The sequence below is a fragment of the Melospiza georgiana genome, chromosome 2, assembly GCF_028018845.1.
Source record: "Melospiza georgiana isolate bMelGeo1 chromosome 2, bMelGeo1.pri, whole genome shotgun sequence".
NCBI lineage: Eukaryota > Metazoa > Chordata > Aves > Passeriformes > Passerellidae > Melospiza > Melospiza georgiana.
In genome coordinates this window covers 22822679-22841002 of record NC_080431.1, presented here as the reverse complement: position 1 = coordinate 22841002, position 18324 = coordinate 22822679, and the positions used below count along the sequence as shown (strand labels likewise).

The following is an 18324-nucleotide window of genomic DNA, read 5'->3' as shown; positions in this document are numbered from 1 at the left end:
GCTTAGTTTGGAAGACTGATGCTATTTTTAAATTTTTTTAGCTTGCAGCCCATCTGTTTCATAGACTGGTTGATGTTGGCAAAACAATTCAGTCTTTTGTATACTAGAGTAAAAAATGGTAAAAGCTTCTATTGTTGCACTAAAGTGAAGGTGAACACTGATATATTACAAGTGCCTGTTCCTATCTGTTTCTTGACTTCTTTTGTTAATTCAAAAACATCAACAAAATCGTGAGAGACCAGAGATAACTGTAATTGGATTTCAAGTAATTCAGAGGTGAAGCTGCAGACTGCAGTCTTTTAAAATTACATCAGTACATCAAAGGCATATGTGACATGATGTTTTTTAGCAAGTGTGACAAACTCCAGCAGCATTAAGGTAATGTTGAAGTAAGGTTCTAAAGGCCAGCCTTGCCCACCCACAAAAATAATCTCATATCTATTCAGCGTGATATGGAGCCATTTCACTTGCAAGGATTGCTGACTTACCAGCATGCAGAAGTTCTAGGAATAATTAATGTTTAGTCATTATCTAAAAAGCCGTTTTACGAAAAGCATCAGTGAAAGAGCTTTATCTTAATGAAAACAAACAAATTCTGTTTTGCCCAACAGATCTAATAAAAACACAGCTGCCTTCTCCAATCTTAAACGCAAATGTGACTTACGATGTATGGGTTGCGCTTTTCTCTGGGGTCTTTGGCTCTACATCACTTTTCCCTTTAAAAGAGAAGAAGAAAATGACATCAGAAATGGATCAGCATGAAAACTGCTCAGATGTGACACATCAACGCTTTATTCACTGCTAGCACTGACCACTCCTGCCACACACACAGACAGCTGTGGAGGCAACCACAGGGGCACTGCTGGAGCGTTCGCAAGCAGGGACTCAATCCTGACTTGACTCTTCTCGTCACTGACAAGTGCTCCAGAGATGCAGGCAGAGGAACTCCACAAGAGGAGGTGCTTAGACAACACAGACCTTACCAGGGAGAGCAGACCCTGGAGCAATGGAAAGGATTTCTCTAGGGCCCTACAGCTCTGCTGTTGAGAGTGTACTCCACACAACATGCACTTGCTCCAGAACCCTGCTCCAGGAACAGTAATTGTTTCATACAAAGCAAAACGGCATCAGCAGGGGACAGTAAGGCAGTGATCAGGGCACAGTTCTGCCAGTGGATATTTTGGTTCACATTCATTTTGACACATTAAGGATTTGATCTTTAGCTTCTGTAGGTAGGGGCTGGGGAAGCCCTCTTTGCTATGTTTGGCTTAGGCACTCAATGCCAGGAGAATCCAAGTCCCCAAATGCTTGGGAAGCACCAGAGGTCCAAGGGATGCCTCTCCACATTTCGTTAGGAATCATGTGGGTCCTGGTATGCTAGCTTGTGATGATCCCCATCCCGGGTCCAAAATAATGTATCTGCCCAACACAACTTAGTTACATAGCTCAGACAGTGGGAGGCAGGCTGCTGGCAGGTGGGGTGGTGCTGCTTCTGCTGAGCCAGGCACAGTCCCTCTCCCTCTTGTCTACTGCCTGCCAAAAACCAGCAAGGCTGATGCTTGCTGTAATTATTGTTCTCTGAGTAACCTGAGAAAGCTGCACTCCAGCGTAAGATTTCTGTGTAGCTCTACCATGGATTTAGAGGGTAAGCTACTCCCCTTGAATCACCTTGAACTTGAATCCTGGGCCCAGTGAATGTGCAGATGCTGCTGCTCTTGTGTGTTGCTGGATGCTAATAGCTGTCTACACGTGAGTTTATGTTGCCTAGCAGACAAGGAGGCACAGAGGTTGAATGTGACTGGTTTACTGATGGATGTGTTTTTCTCCATTACCATATAATGAGCTGTGTTAAGCCAAAATGCACCTATTCCTCCTGAAAAAACCTGAGAAATTCTTATTTTGGTCAGGGTGTTTTGGTGCTGCCTGATGTGCTGTCGTTGGGTTGAGTGGGTGCTGGATACCCAGTCCATGCACATGAGCATTGCACATCATCTGTTTGCTGCTGACAAAGACCTCACCCTCAGTTTCCACAGCGCAGCAGCTGTAAGGGCACCTCTGGAAAACTTGCTCTTGCCTTCAGAAGAGGCAGGACTCTGCTGCCAGTGTTCATCCACTGCTGTACAGAAGGAAGCTGAAGGACACTCTAGACAGTGACCTTCTGGAGGCAGCTGACTTGTAGTGGAAGTTCTGAGTATCTCAAACACCTTGACACAGTGCTTTCAGATGTCATCCTCCCCTCTGGTAGGGTTTGTGTCTGTCCAGCTGAGGTGCCTAAACTTTACTGAACAGGATGGGGAAAACTCTGGATGACTTCAAAACCACCAATGCCTACATGAACCTCCAGGAAAGCTCAGCATTCACTGTAAGAGGACAGCTAAAGCCACCTAAAATTTAGGCATGAGCAGGGCATCCACACAGGATGGAACACATCCACTCCATAATCTCTAGGTCACCCTTCACTTTCAGCAGAGACCTCAGAAACTATATCCAGATAGTAAAGTCACTGGCTAGGAAGCTGTTGCTAAAATATATTTTTGTCAGCCTTCTGGAGCCTGGAGCCCTAGAGCTCATCTGCATTATGGTAATTTGGAACAAGAAACCAACAGTAACAGTTGGCATATATTCAAAGATTTCCTATTTGTAACTTGGGTCTTTTCTAAGTGATGAATTATTACCATGAACACTGGTTTGTTTGAGTGTGAGAGGGAATATGGATTCCTGAGTGCTTTGCCAGCAGAGTTCACATCAGTTCTACTTTCAGCAATGTATGTTAATGCAGCAACAAGGGAAACACCATACGTACTGTGAGGAAACAGAATGTCTGTGATTTAGCCAAACTGGATATTAATGGATTAGCCTACTGTAAGCATTTGTAGCTGCTTTTATGCTAATTGTCACTTAACATACTTCTGTGTGGAGAGGAAGGACAGAGCCTGTACAGATGGTAGAAATGCATCAGTACAGCTAATCAGAGTAGAAAATCTGGCCATTAATGCTTTATCTGTTCTTACCAACTTCATTCTCACTTGACTGAAATGTGGAAATTTTACAAATGTGTATAGCATAAGCATAGGTGAATGTCACAGATATGGTACAGATAATATTTTTGGATAAGGGTATGTAAAAGGTAATTATCTGTTAATCTAACTTGGCTTTTTTTACACTCACTCATGGCCAAATTAAGATTTACTTTTGATTTTTTCATGTAACCTGTCAAATGCATGCAGGTACCATTGAAGGAGGCTGGCATTTGCTGAACTGCTAAATATTCTCTAGTATTGACTGCTTCTTATGGGCAAATTTGTGTGAACCATTGCTTTTCTTAGCCTTTTTGGAATTAACAAAGAACAGGCTACCCACCTTGCTATGGGATTGCTGTTAGCACATTTTATTTCAGATACTAAGCACTGAGCATGTCTCCTGAAACAGGTGTGTGTCAGTGGGTGTATGCAGAAAACACACAGTGGAAACAGTCAGTCCACAGATCCTTAGCCACAGGACTGGGAGGTCTTTGCTAGTTTCTGCCTCATCTCACACAACTTCTTACCCAACCTTTATAGATACAAGCAGAAGATGCGACCAGACTTCTCAAATTTCAAAATAAATTTCAAATGAACTTTTGTAGGATTCCCCTGTTGAATAGTGGGTGGCCAGAAAAGGAGTTTTCTCCTCTTAGTTGGAATTTTGGTGAATCACTCAACCAGATTAAATTTCCCTTTCTGGGTAACAGGGATAAATGATATTTATTGTGATGGAGTTGAATAATTTCAGCTATTATGAGTTTTTAAATGCTTTGATTTCCTTGTGAGGGAAGGATGACAGAAACACAAATGCTATCCATGAGAAAGACAATGTTGGCGGTTGCAGTAAAACCACTGCAAATGACAGGCTCAAGAGCCACTCCAAAGAAGTCAGGGTGCAATGGGAAAAAACAGCTAATTGGGACTCTGAAGATGTGCACTTGGATAACACAATGCATTGACCACTAGAGCTCTTTCTCACAGAGTAATTTGCTAATATTTCCTGGCAGGACCTGTGGACCCATGGAGAGAGAAGCCCACACTGGAGTGGGTTTGCTGGCAGGCCCTGTGACCCTGTGTGAGACCCATGCTGGAGCAGCCTGTTCCTGAAGGAACTGCTCCCTGAGGAGGAGAGACTCATCCTGGAGTAGTTTAAGAGAAGCAAAGCCTGTGGGAAGGGCTCATGAAAAGTTCATGAAGTTCAGGTGGGAGGGGTCGCACACCAGAGCAGGGAAGAGTGTGAGGAGTCCCTTCCCTGAGGAGGAAGGAGTGTCAGAGACCAGGTGTGATTTGATTACCCGACTGCAGCCCCCATTCCTTGGTCCCCTGCACTGCTGGTGGGGAGGAGGTAGAGAATTTGGGAGTGAAGTTGAGCCCAGGATGAAGAGATGGGTGAGGAGAAGGTGCTTTTAAAGTCTGATTTTGTTTCTCATTGTCCTACTTTGATTTGATTGGTAATAAGTTACATTTATTTTCTCAAGTTGAGTCTGTTTTACCCATGACAGTAATTGGTGAGAGCTGTCTCCCTGTTTTTATCTCCATCCATGATCCTTTTGTTGTATTTTCTCTCCTGTGTCCAGGAGGGTAATTGAGCATCTTTGGTGGGCACATGGTGTCCAGTCAGGGTCAACCCACCATGCATCTAAATAACTTTTTCCCAAGTTTCTCTTGAGTTTGACATACATGACTGGTAAAGTCTATATCTCATTCTAACTGTGTTTAATCTGATATCTTATTCCAGCACTTCAACAGGAATTCTCATGGATACAGCTCTCAGAGGTAGTCAGGCTCTCTCTGTGATGTTAGAAAATGTGTCTGGGCACCCAACAGTGATGCTACCTTTGCCACCAATGAAGAAAATATTTCTGCATGGGTCCAGCTGTTTTCCACTTGGTTGCCATCAGCTAGGCAGTACCAAGTGTAGCTTCTGCCCAGCTGCAGATTTTACTGAGCAGGATGAATGAAGAGAGGAGAAACTGGAGTATGGGGATGTAGGAGGGATGGGAGAATAGGAAGTGAAGTGGGGTTAGAGACCACAGGAGTAAGAAACAGGGAAAAGTTGTAAGGTTATAGGATCAATTTTGTAATACTCAGGAATTCAGGTTTCATTAAATCTGCAGAACAGCCTATTTTATTCAAGTGTTGGAAGAAGGAAATACTCAGCTAGGACCAAAGCTGGCCAACTACTGTGGCCTATGATGTCATTGCAAAGCCCTCAGCTCAGCCAGTGTGTTTGTCATGCTTATGCCTCTGCCTGTGTTTGCATAGCCCTCTCTATTATGGTTCTTTTGTGCTTCTTTCTCTCATTACTGTATTCATTATTTTCTGACAGAACCTCATACCCTTTGCCTTTTATTATTTCCTTAGTGCTGGTACTTGCAGCAATATCAAACCAATGCCAGCAATTAAGTGACACCACTGCATGTTTCTTCACAACATTGTCTTTCTCATGCTGACCTTTCCCCAGTGAAGAGCCACACCATTTTAAAAGCCTGTATCTTCCAGTCTTGTCTCTCTGGATGTTTTTTCCCTCATACAGTGGCTGACCAGACCCTTTCAAAGCCCTATCTATGAGCTCAGGGCATTTTTCACCTTCAGTCACAGCCCTGCAATTTGCAAACTGGGCTTTGTGTTGGCTGACAGGTCAGGAAGCTAGCAAAATAATTCTTCTGGTTGTGATAATTTTATGTGGGAAGCAGGCTAGAATCATGTATTTTTCATATGCAAGACAACATCAACAACCATCAGAGGTGTCAAGGGAGAGGATTAATATTTTGTTTCGCAGAACAATTCAATCTTCCTGTTCAATACAGATGTTAAGTTTTTTACCACAGTTAAATGTTATAAAAGTGCTACAGATCTGCACCATGATTTGTAAACTGGAGTCTACTGGAAAGCCCTGAGCAGGAGCCACACAAGCACCCATCACTCCCCTACCCACACTGCTAGCCAAAAAGACTCATGGCCACAGGGTCTTTGAAATGTTATCTAGTGTTAGTTTGGCAAGATTTATGCACCTTATTACTGTGCAATAGCCACAAAACATACCATTGTGTATGAAAGATAAATGATTACAAGTTTTCTGCACAATTTTCTGGCAGTCTAGATATGACTGTGCAAGTAGGTCAGCTCTTTTCTGGCTTTCCAAAAAACCCACTCTTTTGCTCTTTCAGTCTTTGTCATTTACATAATGGAATAGCCATAGTGAAATGAAAACTTTTTGTTCTCCCCAGGTCACCAAAAGAGCTGACATTTTGATGGTCACTCTTCAGTTCAGCTCTCCATATTTGTCCATAGCTGAGTGCTGCCTGCTGAGGCTTTGTGCTGTCCCAGTCTTCCACTGATCCCTTACTTCATCAGCCACTTCTTTTTCTAAGTCATTGTCTACCCCTCCACCCAATGAAGCCAGAAAATGAGTTGGTACTTACTTGTATTGCTGTGTCCTGTAGATCCCTGTTGTGACTCCTACGGTAATAACAAAAAAAAGGGAAGGTGTATTATTTTTTTGCAATTTTTTTTGCTGCAATACTTATTGGACATAACCTTAACAGTACAAACAGCACTGATGATTGTTCATTTGGTTTCAAAGTAATTTTAATTTACAAGAATAAGTCCAATATTTATTGGAAAAGCCATTAATTATTAGGCTTGTAAACTTATTTCACAACAACCCCTTAATGGTGCAATTCCTTCTACAGCTGTTATGAATTTCCTGCTCACTATTCATGTATTGATCAGCCAAAACTCGTCCATTATCCTCTACAAGTTCAGATGAGAAGATAGAAGGAAGGCCAATATTGTTTCATGGACCATTGGATTCCTGAGGTAGTAGCACAGCTGGTCTTTTCTTTTCACATGTTGACATTGACAGCATCAGAGAATGAAAATACAGACTAGTTCTGGTTCCCTGAGATTACAAGGTCGACCTTGTATGACAACAGCAATATCTGTGAATGTGGTGCAATAAATCAGACCACTTTTCCCTCAAATGCGAATGTTACCTCACTCTGTTTTACTCACAGAATTTGTTTTCATTCACAAAAATATATATTTTAAAAGCCTAAATACAAATATAAACTATAGCAAAAAGATAATTAAATCAAGGGAAAAAACAATACTTTGCCATGAATGGCAGCAGGAAAAGTATCCCGGATGTAACTCTGCTTCTGAATAACCCAGACACACACAGGAATGCCACCTCATATCCATGCTGCAGTTAAGGCTGCCCAGAGAGGCCAGGCACCCACAGGAACACACGTGGTCGTTTTTGGTGAGGAATTGGGCACTGGACCAGATCCTGATCCACAGACACAGAGGGATGAGCAAAACACAGAGCTCATGGGGGGAGGAACGGCAGGTCCCAGAGAGCCAAGGATGCTCTGACTTGGCTGGGCTGAGATTGTGCTGCTAAGCCACTCAGGAGAATTCCTCAGGGGCTTGGGGACCCAGGAGCTTTGTGGGCCCTCGAAACAGAGGCTGGCTGGACAGCAGGTCCTGGCATTCTGAGGGCTCAGCTGTCAGAATCCCTCAATCTGCACATTTTGCTCTGTCCAGACTGCATGGATTTGATCTGTAATTTCAATACCATAATACACATGTGCAACTTACTTCCATCCTACACACCTGTAATGTGAGACGTCAAAGTTTTGGGCAAGTTTTCTAGAGTTTCTACCATCTACTGCAATATGAAAAGATCTGTACCATGTTTCACATGCCAAGAATAACTTCTCAGTAATCTGAAATTGTGTACTTTTGACAAATTGCATCAGCTTTTTGTGAATGTTTCTGATGGAGAGAGATTAAAGCCTGTTTTTTTCTCGTAACTGAATGTAATCTTAAAAAATCAAGATCAGCTTGCAGTGGTGATGTAGTGGCATGTACACCTGAATTTAAATGCTATTCTTGTAGCCAACCACACTCCCAATAAAAGTAGGCTTTTAGAGCATGTTCAGTTTCTAAAACAGAGAATTTATGTACCTGGAGAAGTTCAAGGAAATACAGTGATTTTGAGGGGAATTTGTATTTGTAAATGTGTTTTAAACTTCTAAACAAAGATCTTGCTGACTCTTTTGGCTTTTCATTAACCTCAGGAAGAATGCACCTTCCCCTTTAACTGCTGAGTACAGTTCTTGTCTCTGCCAAAGGCTAGTAAAAATATCTCATAGAGAAATACAGAATGTTCTTACTAAGGAGGAAAAAAAGAATATAACTTTAAAAAGGTGAAGACTTCATTTCTGAAGATTATTGTCCAGTGCATTTCCTCTAGCTTGTTAAAATCAATAAGAAGGAAAAAGCAAACGAATTGCACTGGTAAAGAGCAACATCACTACGATAACTTAGCATCTGCTGAGAATAATCACCCAATAGCTTTGTGACAAGAAACCAGTTCTCCTGGAGTGGCTAAATTAATTCTCAAATAACAAAATGATGGCTGATCCCATAATATCACATATACATAACCAGAAATCAAACACCTGATCAAACTATCAACACAAGAATTCACAGTAAAAATGAAGAAAGAGAGCAAAGAGGGCAGCAGAATTAACAGCAGTTTTTTCTGCACAAGAGAGTGAACATGAAAGCTCATCCACACAAGCATGAAGTGAGCTCTTAGTCACAAATTTAATTATTCATTTAAAGTTTATTTATTACGATGCTTTAAATAAAATTAAAATCAAGAAATGCCTGATCATTTGTACATAACAAAGTGTGGCAGAGATAGGAGAAAGGAAAGCACACACAGCCTGTCACATCACACATTCAATCAATTATCCTTAAGCTTTGAAAAACAAGAAATAGAGACTGTCATTGCCCATTCCAAGTAAATTCAAGAGTACAAATTAATTCCAGAGAGAAAGAAAATTAAAAGTTAAGGATGAAATGGAACTTTTTGCCCTCCATTACATAAAGGACAGGACTCTAGTAGTGCTCCTCCAACAGCATAGTACTTGGAAACCTACTGGGCACTACCACATATGTCAAACCTGACCCAGACTCTCCTCCCATTCTTGTGAATCAATCCAAACCTCCCATGCTAATGAGGACTGATTTCATATAGAACTACAGCATATGCACATCCATCCCCTCCATCAAATGGGCATTTAGTTGTATTGATTGATACATCTACATGTGCAGTTTCAAATATGGAATTCCATTATATTTGTGATGTATACATCTCAGATATTTAGCTTTTTTTTTTTACTAGACTGATTTCAAAACCACTCCAGCCAAAGTTGCTGTGGCCTTTGCAACTTTAATAGCCTAATTAATAAATTTCAAGTTTCAAGCTGTCAGATCGCTAATTACTTGAATTGCAGGTTAAAAGCAGCGTGGCGTGAATGCAAACTAATGATGCTGACACTCAGTTTTTACAGACAGAAAAGTAGTTATGATTTGCATCCTTGTAACAGGGCAAGAGCCTTCTCTTTTCCCCATTCCCAAAATGATGAGTATTTTTATGTTTGGGAACTGTCTTCTGTTAAAAGTGGGTGCAGCCTACTTGCTTCTCTTGCTGGAAGTCTTTGCAAATGGATTGAACTGATGTCATAACACTGCCCTTAAGACTGAAAAGGAAATCATGTTACTGTGCATGACTTGTAACTAAGAGATGAAGCTGTTGCCCTGATTTTAGCCTTTCAATCTCTTTATTGGCCTTGGTCACTTCTTAACTGACAAACCCATTTATCTGAATAATGTGTGATCCACAGAAGTTTGGTGTCATCCTCAGGTTTTAAAAAATAGGGACAGCTACGTAGCTTACCTGTGGGAAAGCTTTCCAAGAGCTCTGGAGACATTACCTATGATGTCCAATAAAGATTTTACAACATGCTTTTGTGAAAAGCAATAGCTAGCTTATGAAATTTTGAAAAACATGTTTGAAAAATTAGGAAACCATTTTTTGCATTTTGGAGTCTGAAAAGCAAATCCTTTCCCATGTCTGTAACTGTACAGATTACCAATTAAGCAACAGAATAGCTTTTAATTATTTTAAAATATTTTAAAATAGAAGTAGCATAGTAATGGCAAGTAATACAGGATTGTTCATAATCTATGGCAAGTAATACAGGATTGTTCCAGGACTCCAGTGAGTTTTTAAAGGTACTTCTTTCCCATCACACACAAAGCACTCTAATTTGTGGCCATGCAGACCACCCAGGCCACAATACAGTTGTAATGTTATTATATGTACAAAAGTATGCTCATATATTACTAGATGAAATCTTGTTCATCCTAAGCTTAAAAAAATTAAAATTTTTCTTTGGCAGGAGAAAAGGAAACCACTGGGGAAAAGATCTTTAAATATGAATGGTAGATCTCTGAAATGGCTCTGCAATTCAAAATAAGAGAAAATTTCCCAGAGAGATGGATGAACAGGCAGAGAGAAGATGAGAAAGTCAATATCAACCATTATTCATGTATCTTTGCTCTCTGCTCTGTGGTTCTCCGATTCCTATATTTATCACAATACATTTAGTTGTGAGGAAGTGGATTCACGATGGCCACACAGACCCACTGACAGGTGCCTTGCCTTGCACATCTGCACATGTGCCACACAAACACATTGTGGGGGGATAATTGTGGCAGGAAATGCAGCACTGCAAGCACCGCCTCACTTTGTCATCCCTATCAGGCACTTCACCTGCCTGCAAGCTGCTGATCCACCTCTCTCCTACAGGACTTACTCTATTTTAACAAGTCTCTACCTCACCTACCATCTTCAGTCATTTGTCTGCCTTCAACAAGCACATAGTGAGTTATTTCCTTCTTTTTCTTTCATAACATGCCAGAGATGTCTTGGTTTACACCCCTGATACTTCAAAATCGTGACACTCTCATCCACAGAAAAGCTGTTTTACTGTAGGCAAATGAAGTTTTCTTGGCTTTGTAGTTATAATTATTCCCTGAACTAAATTTTGCAGAATGGACTTAAAAGTTGCCAAACGAGCTTGCTTTAACAGGAGAAAGACTATAAACAGCATCAATACCATCTTTCAAGCTTGAATGCTGCATGAAATATGCTTGTGACATCTACACAGTATATGGTGATACAATGTGAAATTTATTGGCTCTTGCACAAGATAGCTGATTTCATTCCCTCCTGACTTACCATGTATAAATAATGTGATTTCCCCAAGCTTGTGCTGATGAGCTTTACCATGCTGCACTGCATCCTACCATGGATACATATCCAATGGTGGGGCTGGTTTTAAGGGAGCATCAGCAGGACTAGTGGCTTTGGTCTCTAGGGGGATCAAAAGTTTCTGTGGCAAATGCTTCTGTGGCCCCTCTGGGCATCACAGCACTGGGCTGACTGCCTCTCTAGCAAAGCTGCCCCTCTCAAGCCAGGCTGGTGGCAGAAGATGTATGGCCAATCCTCAGGCCCCAACTAGAGGCCAGTGTACTAGTGAAGGCCTCCTCCAAGATTTCAACCAAAATCTCAGCTGGTGAAGCCAAATGACACAGCAGCAATGGATGCAAGGAGGAGCTCCCTTTGCTCTGGACTTTCCCCTGCTGTCTGTGCCCTAAGGTATCAGTCAGGAGCTTCAGCAGAAGCCCCCCCATCTGGACATCCCACCAGAGACACATCTGTGGTTTTGCTTTCCCACGAGGCACCTGTGACCCCCACACCACCTTCAATTCTGCTGCCAAGAGATGCAGACTGTGTAGCCCTGCTGAGGCTGTAAGAAGGGAAAAAACAGGGAATACTGGCACACACACAAGAAGATCATCATTAGGGCATCAGCCTCAGTGCAGAGACCTCAGTCACTATGTCCTTCTGTAGGCCACATTGTGAGATGCAGGAGGAATGTTTCCCCATGATGTTGAATGCCTTACCTTGTTTGGGAAGGGAAACTTGCTTTGTTCTGCCTTTCCTGGTGTGTGAATAGCTGACAGCGGTGGAGGCCATGAATGGGTCATCTCCTGAAAAACAATATTGTTCAGCAAACTGCATTTAGAAAGTCAGTAGAAAAGGAGACAATGATAGCATATCAGTAGCAAGAGTACCTGGGCAGTGGAATATTTAAGTTACTGCAGCTTCTAGGAAATGCCCAGTTTTCTTATAATCTAGACAAAACATGAGCTACAATGATTTTTACAGACTCTTGAGAGCAGTTCCTAAGCACTGTTTCATTTTTCTGAATAGATAATTCATCTTAAGTGCAAAAGTTTGATTTTTCTGACAATCTGGAAATACATTTTAATCACAGAATGTATTCAGGCTGGTGAGATGAACACAAGTGCATTTTTTTGTAGATGGCAATAGAAATTTCAGTTCATGACCAGGTAACAGGGTACACACTGTGGACTAACCACAAAAAAAGATTTCACAGGCAAGGTCAGAATGGTAAATACTTACCACTTGCTAACATTTAATTCCTAAAATTGCCTTTATTATTGTGAAGGAAAGTTCCTAACTCCAATGTGTTTGTGTCTTGCAGGACACAGACATGTGGCAAGCCCCAGACAAGGGGTGCTGCACTCCACCTTTTTCTCCTCCCTGTTTTGTCTTGAGGGACATTTTTTCATACCTAAGAGACAGATGTAGCTTGACCTGACTTTTATGTAGTCATCCTTTACACAGCTTCAGGTAGAAGGTAGGCACCTGCTCGATACTGTTATGATTCAAGTCTGAATGAGTTGGTCTCAAAGCAAGGCAGCTTTTGGGAAGGGATAAATGAAACACTTCAGGCAAGAAGTTTGTTCCTCTGTAGTGCAGGATATTAAGGGATGGACATGTTTCTTTGACATGTTCAGCACCAACAGCCACAGTATTTGGCACACAGTAACTTAAGAGAATTAATATGAGAAATAGTGCCAAGCATGGCAACCCTGAAGGTTGGTTTGTATTTTAGAAGAACTGAAGAGCCAATAACATCCTCCCTTAAGCAGGGGATTGCTGATGCTATCAAGAGTCTGCCTGGCAGATGCTTTGCTGGGTTTTGCTACCATTAACTGACTGTGGAATTGTTTCTCAGTGATATTCCAGGGAGCCATGCAGAGATCCACAGCCTCCCAAAATAATACTGGCGTTATATTTCCATGACTCATTCCTTTTTAAAGAGAAAAGAAATGTTCTTGTTTGAAAAAAAGCATGTGTGAGTCTCTTGGCCATTCCTCATTAGTGCTGACAGAACTGCTTCCTGACCCGGCATGGACTGAGCTGCTGCATTTTTTACATCGTGGAAAGTCTCTGGCTGTTCTGCCAATGAAAGGACCAGCCCTTTCAACACAGTTTATTAGCAATAAATGTCACCTTTAAAGCATTCTTGATAAACAGTTTATTTCCTAATAAAAATTGCATTCTTTTATTTTATTTGAGGCTAAAAAGTTGCATGATTTATTATACTTCTGTAATCTATGTGCATGCCTCTAATCAGAGCATCATCTGGTTTGCAGTTTCAGTATCAGAATTGCTTTGCTTTTCACTTCTTTGAGACAGATCATTCATCTTATGACTTCCTTATCTGATAAGTGCCAGCAATAACAGTATATAGCAATTTTTAATATACAGTAACTTCTTAAAACTCAGGCAGCAAAAAACACAGGCAATCAGATTGCTGTTTGCCTCAAGTATCTGGCACATGTGCTACTGTTTGCAAAAGATTAAGGAATTAGGTATTAAGGAATATTCCAACAGTAAGGTGTATGACTATAAATTGACACAAAGGAGATTTGCAATGTGGATATTTAACCCTAAGTCTGTTATCTAAAAAAGTACCACTTTCACACCTGCTCTTCTTACTTCTCCCTTGGAGGACCATTTATTTTCTGAGAAATGTGATATTGCATACATAGACTAGAGATGTTTCCACTGCTAAAACCCTGTTCCCAACCAAAGTGTTTTTTCCTACAAAAAGTTGAGGTGCTGAGCCCAAAAAACACATGGGAATGACTAAGTGTCCCTTTCTTCCAAAGGGCAATGCTTTATGTTATCTCTGTCAATTGAAGAATGGGGGCAGCCAGACTGGGAACATCTGGTGGCTTTGACCTAAAGTTATCCTACTTGTGAAATATTCCATTCAGTGCTTGTGATTGCCATTTGCTCAAGAAGCAGTTCCTCCAGGTTACACAATTGGTGACCCCACTGTCACCTTCAGGGAGATGTCTCCTGAAGAGTCTGCTCTGTGCCAGCATGAACTAATCTGTTACAGCAGCAGAGCTCTTTCCTCCCACCTTGCCTGCCCGAGTCTGAAAATGATGCCTTCATCCAGGAAAAGGACCAGAGTGTTGATTAAAAATAAGGGTGACCTTTTTTTTTTGACATGTCAGAATCTTTCATTTCTTCTTTTCTCCAACATTATTTTCATCCACACTTCAATGAAAAATAGCCTTAATGGTATTTCTTTTTTTTCCCCCAACTATTTTCTCTTCTCCTTCTTTACTCTCAGTTGTGGTATAAAATAAAGCTTTCTATATAATTTAAATTTTATCTAACCCTTTCTGACACAAAGATTTAGTAATACTACTGATATCTGCCAGGGTTAATAATTGCCATTATCATGAATATCTGAATATGAATTTACTAGAATAATATCCTGAGTTGTGTATTATTGTGAATAATACATTGTATTGATATATTGTTTATTTATCTCTACACTTTGAAATTCAGAAAACTATAAAATTAAATAAAATTAGGAAAAAAGAATCGGAAAGCCACCATGAAAAATGTCCCAAACAACAGGCTGTCAGCACTGAGGAGTGGTAAGATTTAGATGCAGTATAATGTTTTCTTGAAAATAGAAACATTAAACTAAGCGCAGAGTCTCCTTCTGGCTGCCAAAAACAGAGCCTCAAAAATCAGGAGAAAGGATATAGGTGTCCAGAAAATGTCAACACTTTGCAAGATCAAGCAGAAACAAATCCAGAATATGTTCAAGTGTGCCAAGTCTTAGGATTTTAGACTCTATCTGAAGATATTTGAGACAGATTCAAAACACTAGGAGGGACATATGATTATACTGAGATCTTTCTTTTTGGTACATGGTGTGAAATGTCTGAAAATTCAAGCCTAAATGGCAACTATTTAACTAACTAAACAGAAAAGACTCAACTTTTATTGTAAAGTGAACTTTCATGCCCATTTTCTCTTCTCAGGAAAATTCCCTGTCTTTGGAGTTTGGCATTGGGCAGTACTGCCAAAAGCACCTGATGGACTGAAAACTGTTTGAAAAGGACTGATGAAAATTTAAATGTATTTAAGAGCCTTAGCACCTTCAAACTGGTGATAGAACATTGATTGACACAAAAGGCTTTTTAAATTTGAAAGAGAAAAAAAGCAGGATCTTTTTTAGCAGAAATCAAACAAAAAATAAGTCAGAAACACCTGGCACCAGAAAATGTTCCAGCCACTACAAGATAATGGCCCAATTTAAAACCAATTTATAGTCTTCTTCAAACCTGATTAACTTCATCCTAAAGCCTGAACACTGCCAACTAAAGAAAGTACTGAGAAGACATTTGGGGTCCAGAAATGAGGAAAACAAAGACTTATAAAGCAAAGAAGGAAGCCCTGACCAGGCTGCTTAAAAATATATGTGGATAATGACATGTCCTGCCCAACTGGAGGACAGCTTGTTTGAGATGACAATGACTGCCCTCCTCCTCCTGCAGCCAGATGCACGAGCCCAAGGAGCAGCTCAGAGACCCTCTCTTTGTTTTGTAACACACATTTCTCCTTGTGAGAGTTGCAGCAATGTTGTTTTGCACTGGTGCTGGTGGTGATGGCAGGTCTCATTCACATGCATACTGTAACTCTACAACCCTGCAACTCTGCTCGTCTCTGCCTGTAGTAAATCACTTTTCAGCAGTCATACATAAATGTCCACGTTTACAAGCTATAAAGGTCCAAGCCTAGTTAATCTTACTCAACATGCCAACTTGGCTTTTCTTCTCACTGAAGGGAAAACCTACAAATAAAGAAATCTATGGTATTGCATATCCTTGCTCCAAGTTCAGTTTCTGCAGCAACAATTAAGTAACCACACATTTCTTGGGGATTAATGACTGCTTGGCAGTGTTTTGTTTGGAGCTTTTAACCCTAGCTTGTTGATAATTTTTCAGGAAAAGTACCATGCAGAGGTAAATAATAGTACTCACTCTAGATTTAAGGCAATGCTATTTATCTAGTGTCATCAGTCTTGCTGTGTGGCACATGATACCGGGAATGGTTGAATCGATTCAGAAAAATCCTAATTAATAACAAGCAGGGAGATGGGTATCATCTAGATTTAAAGTCTTACCACATGCATAATCTTGCTGTTCACTCAGTGCCAAAACCAGAACTTATCACTGGATCATTAAGAAAACCAACTGTTTAATCCTCCTCTCTGCTTGTGCTCACCTAGCTGATTTTTGATTCATAATATTTTATCTCTCTACACAAGATGATTTAAGAAATATTTGTGGCACCTCATAAAGGCCCCTGTCAAACACCTTTCGAAAATTATTTTAGCTGACTCAACTTCATCCACTGCTCTACTGACATGTCACAGGAATTATAGGAGATTTGTGAGACACAATTTTCCTTTGCAAATACTCTTGCTGGTTAACTCAGGAGGACTGGAGAGGATCTGTCTTTGTAGTTGCCTACACTGAAATGCAGACTTTAGGGAAGCATTAGATATATTTATTCAGCTGGAAGTCAAGGCCATGCAATACTAATGCAGAGCTTTCCAAGACCCTTTAGCAAGTGATCACAAGACACAGTCTGAGAACCTCTGATCTAGTTACTCTTCTATCTTCACAATATTATCTTTTTTTTTTTTTTTAACACGAGTCTCCCTTTTTAACTGCTGTCAGTTGGCAAATATCCCTTTCAATTCAATGAAGCTTCCTTGCCACTAGCTGACAACATGGCTATGATTTTAGTGTCAAATATCCAAAGCAAAGAGTCAGACACTGAAACTTTTGGAGACTGTGTTGAAGCTGACAGTATTTCACTGTGGTAAGGTTCCTATCATGTGAAAAGCCAATTTTCTTTTTTCAAAATTGGTTCTGTATCTGTCATTGCTTCAATTTTTCTAACCCAAACCTCCAATATGCACCTATAAAATGGAATGATAAAGCTGTTTCATCTTGTTTCTTTATGATGTCACTTATCCATACTTAGAACTCTTTTTCTACTTCCTCATCAGCCCCACAATTTCCTTGGAGAAATTGATAATTTTCTGCTTACCATGTGAGCATCTCTTATTGGTCATTATCCTTTTGATAACTTGTTATTCAGAACCATCACCACCTGACAAAATACGTCGTAATTTTCCAGCTTCTATTGTTTCCTTTTTCACTTATGTTCTCTCCACTCATTTGGGTGGGTTTTAATTTATAATTAATATTTGCCATGTATGATGCAAAATGCTTTCCAAACTTGAGATAAGCGGCACACATGGCTTCACCCACCAACTGAAGGATGAAATAAGGGAACTACAGTGAGCTCCCTATCGTGGTGCTGAATTGCAGTAAGGACACTGAGCTGGGTGCCAGTTCAGCACTGAACCTCAGTCAGCAGTTCTTCTGTCTCTCCTACTCCTGCTAAAATGATTTCAGGAGTCACTTTTTTCATAGCAATCTGCTGCAAACACATTCTACCACATTTCCCCTCTGGCACCAGTCCCAAGGCTCTCCAAATGCTCTGCTGCTTTCTGTAATATGAATTCCTTTCATTAGACTTCATTGGTATAATGTCCAAAGATACATGGCAATCCAGGGGCAAGTGCTTGTCAAGGAATATTTTTTGTTCTAAACAAAGAAATAAAGGTAATTGTGTAGCTTGTGACTGTGCCATTTTTGCTGTGCTTGGTTCTTCAGATGTGCACAGATGGTTATCAGCAGAAACTGCTTGATAGTAACAGGACTTGGGAGTGTGTGTGTGTGTGTCTGTGTCTGTGCGTGTGTGTGCGCTCATAGGCATGCACTGGAAGGAAAAAAGAGATATTTGGCCCATGAAAAGGAAAAAGGTAAGAGATTTTGCCGACTGCAGCACTAAAGAATGTATTCAGCATTAAATCTCCAGATATTTGGTATCTACAGAACTAAACCATTCTAAATCATGAGCAGTTGCAACGTGATCTGTGGATCAATTCGCCCTACAGCAAATCAGAAATGCCAGTGCAATAAGTTTCTGTTTGGAATATGTTATCTCTGCTTTAGTGGAACCATCCTGAAAATAACCTCAACACTTAGTCAAGGTTCAGCAATCTAGGCCAGAAAAATGTAAAAGAAGGCTACAGTTGCTTACTTATCAAACTGACTTATTTAGGTCCTTCATTTGTATGATTATAATTCTTTAACATAGAGGCTTGCA

General features: G+C 40.5%; 1 protein-coding gene across 1 annotated transcript in view; it reads right to left on the bottom strand.

The window, feature by feature from the left end:
- AFF3 (ALF transcription elongation factor 3) overlaps nucleotides 1-18324 on the bottom strand; it is a 316925-nt gene that overhangs the window by 116088 nt on the left and 182513 nt on the right. The window contains exons 5-7 of the mRNA XM_058019201.1: nucleotides 11856-11942; nucleotides 6449-6485; nucleotides 665-716 (exon numbers count right to left, since the gene is read on the bottom strand). Of these exons, the coding sequence (XP_057875184.1) occupies nucleotides 665-716; nucleotides 6449-6485; nucleotides 11856-11942 (176 nt within the window). The remainder of the gene's footprint in view (nucleotides 1-664; nucleotides 717-6448; nucleotides 6486-11855; nucleotides 11943-18324) is intronic.